This window comes from Serinus canaria, chromosome 12 (genome assembly GCF_022539315.1).
Source record: "Serinus canaria isolate serCan28SL12 chromosome 12, serCan2020, whole genome shotgun sequence".
NCBI lineage: Eukaryota > Metazoa > Chordata > Aves > Passeriformes > Fringillidae > Serinus > Serinus canaria.
In genome coordinates this window covers 13,860,847-13,868,627 of record NC_066326.1, presented here as the reverse complement: position 1 = coordinate 13,868,627, position 7,781 = coordinate 13,860,847, and the positions used below count along the sequence as shown (strand labels likewise).

Below are 7,781 nucleotides of genomic sequence, written 5' to 3'. Positions count from 1 at the left end.
GTCTGCTGCAGCTACAGTTACAGAACACTCTTACAGGGGTTTGGAGTCAGGTCACCTGTTCCTCAAAGCCTGTGGCTGTGTATCTGCTGCTCTTCTTCAACCCAGCAGTGACTGTTAGCCCAGCGTGACTAAGCTTTTGCTGACTTACACCATCATCTCAGTTATCAGTCAGGCTTGCTGGCTGCCTGGCTCCCTCTGGGCTCCTGTTACATCTATCACCTCTGGACAAATGTGAAGCCACATTTGCTCTGGATGAAACCGAGCTGAGGACACAGATGGCCAGACCTGACCTGGGGAATGAGAGCTCAGCACTAATGGAGAGTGATCCAGGCAGGCAAGGAGCTCTGGAAGAGGCAGGGGAAAAGCGAGGAGCCAAGTGCCAGCCCCCTGGGCAGGGGAGGGACTTCCCTACCAGGAGTGGGGACGTGATGTAAGCAGGAGGCCAGAAGGTGTGGTTTGGTGGCCTTTGTGATTACTCGCTGCTTTTGCTGTTAAACAGTAATTTTTTGACCCTGTGGGACAACTGTCACTTGTCACACAGCCCAAAAGGGGTCCCCTTAACCCATGTGGTCCCCCTGGAGCTTCTGGCACTCCTCTGGATCCCAGCTGAGTAGGCTGCACAGAATGTGGCCAGGCACAGGCCATAGCTCTGAGCCAACAAGGAAGTTCATTCCGTACCCTTAAAACTTGCTCATCAAGGAAGGGAAAGCCCTAACCTGTGCTTCTCTGGAAAGGGCAAGGCCCCAGAAGTAAACTCCCCTACTTCAGAGTAATTCCCTGGGACCAGACCAGAAGAGTGAAGGTGTCAGTCTGAGGTCAAAAGTGGCAGCAGAGATGTGGCCCCACCCTAGAGGTCACCCTAAAGGGAAATTCCTCTTCTGGCTTGCTGTGCCCAGGCTTGTGAGGAGGACTGTAACTGTGCTGACTGTAGCTGTGATTTTTTTTCAAGAGCAAACATGGATCATGTGCCTCTGCTCATCAGCCGTTTACTAGCACTGATCTCTCTCAGGACACTTGACATGGCTCTTGCCATCACTGCTGCAACACACTGCAGGTCCCCAAAGATGCAAGATAACCAGGAAAGTCCCCAAAACTTGCCACAGCTGGGAACTGGAACTATTCCAGTTCCCAGTCATTGGGGCAGGTGCCAAGAGCAGTTCAAAGCAACCCCCCCAGATCCTACAGTCACCTGGGCACCCAGACCAGAGAGGCAGCATTATGTGGTGCCTGTTAGTGACAGCTGGCATTTCGTGACAAGTCCCTGCTCCCAAGCACAAAAGAGAGCAGACAGCGGGGGGGAGGCTGAGCGCATCCCCCGCGTAGGGGCCCAGGCTGCCTTGGCTGGTGGCCAGGGCTGATAAGCAGCTGTCTGACCTTGGGCTGTTGTGAAAGGAGCTCACTTGGCGCAGATGCATGCAGGAGGCTCAGCAGGGGCTCTCTGCTTCCCCTGGGAGCTGCACTGGAGCTGAGGCCCTGGCTCTTTGTTCCTGCTGGGCTGTGCTGCTCCACAGTCCTGTTGGTCCAACCCGTGGACATGGACACAAGGCCTGGCCCCGACCCACCTCTTCAGAGGGTGCTCTGGGGGAGAGCAGTGGTTCACAAAGACCTGTGGAGGGACAGCTGGGCCACTTGATTGGTGTGAGCACAAGAAACAGCCCAGCTCACTTAGGGCTACCTTCAGTCTGTAGGGAACAGAGCAGTCAATACTGCATGATCTAACACTCCTGCAAACAGACCGAAGCAGTTAGGCAAGAAATTGAAAAGCGAGGATGGGAAAAAGCAACCCCTGAAATTGAGAAAGAAGCCTACTTCTCTTTATCTAGTGAGGATATACCAAGCTGTAATCCTGTGTGTAGATTTCACCAGCCTCAAAGAAGTGGAAAACTTATAGGACTCTGAAGAAGGGAATTTGTTGCTCATCTTTCTTGTGCCTCTCCTGTTCCTCTTCTGTAAGAGCTGTAATGAGGGATGTGGGACTCCAGGCAACTCTTCATAATGCAGTTTATTACATCCAAGACATTACAGCAGTCCAGGGTTGTGGGTGTCAGAGCCTGTGCCTACAGCTGTCAGCTCCAGCTGCAGGCAGGCTTGGAGACCCTTTGGTTTTGGTTACAATGCATTATATACTTTTCTTTGCTGAGCATTTTAATACAGAAGGACCAATCTATACCTTAATTTTTACCTATAGCCTATCATAACTACTATAATTACTGTATTCATGTTACAGTTTAAGTTAGAAGTTGTTTTTCAGTTTTCTTGCAGTGGAAAATTCTGAGACCTTTTTTTCTACTTGCAACATTGGCAGTCTTGTTTGCCTGTGCTATCTTTCTAAAACACCTTGTGTGAGGTGGGCTTATCCTCGCTCTAAGCCATAAAAACCCCTTCTAACTAACATACCCTTGGTCTTCTTAGTTATCCAGTAAGACTGGCTCAGCAATTATTTTCTTCTATATCAAAACTTGCTTTCAATTTCATTCCTTCTTCAGATTCTACATTCAAAATCTTTCTGCCAAGCACACATATCTGTGAGACTTTCTTGTAAAACTTTCATCTTTCCCATTCCTCTTCCTGATGCACAAACGGAAGGCTTTTCTCTCCCCAACGCCACACTCAGTGGCAGTGGTGTCCTCAGAGAATGCTGCAGCCTTGGTGCCGCACTGTGCCACCCCTAGACGCGGGTGGCCGTGTCACTACGAAGGCTGCAACTCCTGGGACTACTCTGTGTTTTACTGCTTTTCCACAGCGTTTCCGAGGATCGGTGACACTTCCCTGTTAGCTGTGGGTTTTAAAGCTACCCCGCTGTGCGCATTTCACTGATGAAAGCCCCCGACCCTCGAGGGCAGGCCCGGCCGCCTCGCCGCGCCCCGCCAGGCCCGGGCAGTCCCGCGGGGGGCGATGCCGGGCGGGATAGCGCTCGGGAGCGGCTCGGGGCGGGGCCAGAGGCGGCTCCCGGCGGGACGGGGCGGGCGGAGCGAGGTAGAGGCGGGAGCAGGGTCGCTCCCTCAGCATTGCGCACCATGGCGGCGACAGGAGCGGCTGGGCGTGCGGCGGGGCTGCAGGGGCTGGAGGCGAAGCCCCTGGGCGCGGCGAAGCCGCTGTCGCTGGGCTCGCTGCAGGGCAAGGTGCTGCTGGTGGTCAATGTGGCGTCGCTCTGAGGCACGACCAAGCGCGATTTCCTGCAGCTCAATGAGCTGCAGCAGCGCTTCGGCCCCCGCGGGCTCCAGGTCCTCGGCTTCCCCTGCAACCAGTTCGGCCACCAGGTAGGGCGGGTGGCGGGGCCGGGGAGCGGGGAGGAGCCGTCCCCCGGCCGGGCTCTCACGGGCCGTGCTCGGGGCGATTTTACCTTTGTTTCCTTAGGAAAACTGCACCAACGATGAGATCCTTCCTTCGCTCGAGCACGTTCGTCCTGGCAACGGCTTCAAGCCCAACTTCATGATGTTCGAGAAGTGCGAGGTGAACGGGAAGAACGCGCACCCTCTCTTCACCTTCCTGAAAGAGGCGCTGCCCTTCCCGCACGACGACCCCTCGTCGCTGATGACCAACCCGCAGTACATCATCTGGTCCCCGGTCTGCCGCAATGACATCGCCTGGAACTTCGAGAAGTTCCTCATTGGCCCCGACGGCGTGCCCTTCAAACGCTACAGCCGCAATTTCGAAACCATCAAGATCCAGGACGACATTGAGTTGCTTCTGCAGAAGGTTGCCTAGAAAGTTCTTTGCCCTTGCTGTTGGCTGTTTTTCTTGCAGGGAGCCGCTGCTTTGGCAGAAATCCCAATGTCTCGTGTAGATTTTGCTTGTGATGGTGCATCTTCCAAATCCTTGAAGTGTGCCTGATGTTTTCAAAAGTTGCACGGGAATGTTTGGGAAGGTATGCCAGGGCAAGCAGCTGTGAGTTTCAGTAGTTCACTGTGATTTTCTGAATAAAAATTGTGTAGTTTCTTTAAGGCTGTGGCTTGATCATTTTGGGTGAGTTGGGTAAAAGGTGGTGGGTCTGTTACCTGTTCACCAGCCCATGTGGGTGCTCACAGGGGCAGACTTGGAGCACTTGAGCACGGCCCGTGCAGTCAGGCTGAACTAAACCGAGGGCATGAGCTCTGCAAGCTGTGAATCAGTACCATGTCCTGCCCCACGTGTAACAAGCCTGGCAGAGTGGGAGGGTGGTGGGGAACAAACAGACCTTACCCCACTGCTCACTGGGCCTCCCTTAAGGCTTCCGTGCAGAGGGAACACACTGGCACTTGGCCAGGGGGTGATTTTACACTGGCTGAATTCCCAGTGTGTCTACCAGCAACAGGTCACAACAGGCTGATAACTGCTAAGGCAGGGAGATGAGCAATTCTGCAGCCTGCGGGGGCCTAGACCAGGAGCAGCACCCACTGTCCCTCCCCTTGTCCCAGAGCCACTGTCCCCTCACTGGCTCTACCCCATTTTGCATCAGTGGTGGCCCAGCACAGATCCTCACGTGCTTGCCCAGTCCTCCATGAGACCCGAAGCACCTCTGTGCCTCCCCAGCACCTCACGATGCAGAGAATCATGTGACAAACCAGTTTGTTCATGTTCCCAGTGCAATACCACCCCACTCAACCACCTGGCCCATGGGAACTGTGCCTGCCTCAGTGTCCTTGTTTCCCTTTGGGCACAGGAATTGCACATGACACTCCCAAGTGCAGATCTGCCAGGAAATATTTCCCTTTTCACTTCTTCCATAACAGTTTTTTGACTCCTGGCAACCATGGAGCTGAGTAGTACTTTATGAGAAGTTGCTACAATTGTACCAAATGATCTTGGAGGTCTTTCCTAACCTTAATGAGTCTATGATTCAGTAATAATTCTGACATATTGGCCCCACTCAGGAATCCTGGTTTTACAGGCTGCTGCTAAACGACTGGAATTATGATTGGTTTCCCATGGGAACTCCTGAGCCTGTGCCAAATTTCACCTGCTATCCTTCTGCCCACTAGGAGTAGGTCAACTCCTTCTACAGGAAAATTTTCACTCCTTCAATTGCTCTGGGAGCACATTTTCTTGCAAGCCACTCCTCACAAGGCCTTGTAGGACTGCATATAAACTTGGTGTGGGACTGAGGAATCCTAACCCAGACTAAAAACTTGGGCTCTCCAAGGGAAGGCATAATACTTTCAAGCATTCATGCACTGTTTTCATAATAAAACACTCAGGATTTGAGTGTTTTTTTTTTTCTTGTTTGTAGCTTTTCACTTCACAAATTCACAGTCACTTTGTTACTGTACTTATATCCAAGGATCCCTCCAGGTTGAGGAGAGACTGGGTAAATCTTCCAACCAGCACCACCCTGCTTGCTGCTGCTACCCCTGAGTCATCCAGCTTTGAACTCAGATTGCACAATCCTCACCGGGGGATTTCTTAAAGCCCAGAACAGCTTCATAGAAAAAAACAGGATGTTTTCAGCAGCTACTGAAGCTTTGCAGCAGATGATGCATGGGTTAGGGGATTATTTTTTCAGTTAGTTCTACTTCCCTCATTAATGCAGGATGTTGAAATAGGCGGACAGTACAGGGGATCATGAGCAGCAGAAGCCTAGGGCACTGAAAATCTTTCTCAAATGAGCTGTGGCACTTCCTCATTCCTGACTCACCAAACCTGAGTGTTTGAGTGGGGCCTCTTCTGTTCCTAACCAGCCTCTGGCTCTGTCCAAGGCCCACAGCTGCAGGGAGCAGAGCCCAACACCTGCTGCAGCTCCATCATGACAAAAAAGGTCTCTCACAGAGCTTGCTGGTCAGAAAGGCACCTTGCACTGTGCTTATTCTGTGCCTTTGGCAAAGAGATTTATTTACCTTCTGACTGCTGGGACTGTGCAAGCAGAAAAACAAAGCAACAGCTCCAACTGTGCCAGAAGCAGCCCAGTGACATGATTTCAGGACAAAAATGAGCCATGCCAGCAGGAGAATGAACAATCCCAGTGTAAGCACACCAGGAGGAACTCTGCAGAGTGGCTGAAAGCTGCTCAGCCTTGTTATTCCCAGTCTTATTTCAGCATTCCCTGGAGCAGCTGGCTCTGGGGTCCAGTGGGCTGCAGCACAAGGGCACTGGTTGGAGCTCCCTGGCAGTGACAGGGACAGTGGAGCACAGTCCCCACACAGGATCTCACCCCAAACCTTGGCTGGTGTTGTGATGAGAGGAGGTGAACATTTCACCACAGGCAGCAACTCTGTGCTGAGGGGAGGCATGAAGAATCCCAGATAATTCCTCAGGGATTATAAATCAGCCCAGTTCTATTTCTGCAATTCCAGAGAGAAACAGACTGACTCAGAAGGCAACCTTAAAATAAATACTACTTTTGCACAGTTGGCTGCTTCTGTGGCTTGAGGATGTTGTCCTTTCAAGGTCTCCTGTCTGTCACATATATATACACTCCGACACTACACTTTAATTGCAAACACTTAACCCCTCTGTTAGTGTTCCTGTTTTTCCATTCTTCTGCACAACAAAGTTTCATATATTCTCTCCTTCCTAGAAAGTGTTTTTCCCCTGCTTGTCCCCCCTCCCAGTGACTCTTCCCCCTTTAGCTGCTGATAATTGCTGCCAACTTCTTAAATACTTAAACAAGTTCAAATATTTGAAGCTGTCAGGAGTGTTAACTAATTCCAACCAAAAATATCCTTCCTGGCCCTTTCTTCCTCTCCCAGATTCCCTGGTGTTCTGCCCACCAAACTCTGGGCTATCTGCTGAAACCCTGGCTGATGAGATGTGGTGTTCTGAAGTGTCTACTCAACAGAAGTGCAATCAGCCTGAGTCTGAGACCTTTCTTACTCAGCCTGTACAAGGTTCTTTCAGCTATTTAAATTCCCTTTCTCCTCGGCAGCAGCTTTCAGTCACTGTGTTTGATCATTGCCATCATAAGGCAGGCTGGGAACACCTGCCTACAGTCCTGTGGTACTTGAGGGGGCTTTGCTGCTGTCAGTGCCACTTTCACACTCATTGGGATGAGCTGGAGATCAGGGCAGAAGTCAATGGCTGAAAGGAAAGTGCTTGAGGAGCCAGGAGAACACAGACACCTCTGTCTACAGTGAAACTGGAACAATGTAATTTTCTTACGCTGAATCAGAAAGGCCTGAATTAAACCATTTAATTGTTTACCACATTTTCTATGAGGAGTCAGTAATTCATTAGCAGAGTGAGGTCAGCCACAAAGCGCTATCTCAGAATAGCTGACTCATTTTAAAAACACACCCAGCCTTGCCATAATAGGGTGTGTTAGAGCCCGAAGGGGCCCTGCCCTCTGAGAAAAACTGAAGTAACAACACTCAACTCTTACTGGAAGGAGAAAATGGTTCTTTCAGCATCAACTGAATGGAATTGCCCTGCTGTCAGGAAGATAAAAGGCTTTCATCATGTTACCCTGGTTGCTGCAGCAGTGCCAGGCTGGCAGAGCCCACCTGCCCGTGGTGCTGCCAGAAGGCTTCTGGCACAGGCAGTCACAGCACCCCCGCCTTTTTTCACATAAGGTAAAGGAATTTCTTTGGTGCATCCGTTTGAGGCAGATTTTTTGAATTCTTCCGAAGACCTCTTCTTCTCAAGGATAGGACGTGCTATCTAAGGATCAATGCCTGAATCTCCTGGAGCAGTTCTCTCCTCAGACAGTGCCCAGCCTCCCGAGCACTCCGCGCTCGGTCTCACACACCCGTTCTCCCATTTATTCCCTTAACAATTTGAAGTCCAACGCCCTCACCAGTGTGCCCCGTGTCAGAAAATGGAGAGTCTAAAACTGAAACCACAGTCCAAACAAATGGTTCTGCCAACAG

At 51.2% G+C, this 7,781-nt stretch overlaps 1 protein-coding gene across 1 annotated transcript; it reads left to right on the top strand.

Annotated features, from left to right (window-relative positions):
* The first annotated feature begins 2,988 nt into the window (after positions 1-2,988).
* On the top strand, positions 2,989-3,944 carry GPX1 (glutathione peroxidase 1). Its single transcript, XM_009091036.4, has 2 exons — positions 2,989-3,260; positions 3,358-3,944. The coding sequence occupies exons 1-2, from the start codon at positions 3,018-3,020 to the stop codon at positions 3,706-3,708; spliced, it is 594 nt and encodes a 197-aa protein (XP_009089284.3). The 5' UTR covers positions 2,989-3,017; the 3' UTR covers positions 3,709-3,944.
* Positions 3,945-7,781: the final 3,837 nt, after the last annotated feature.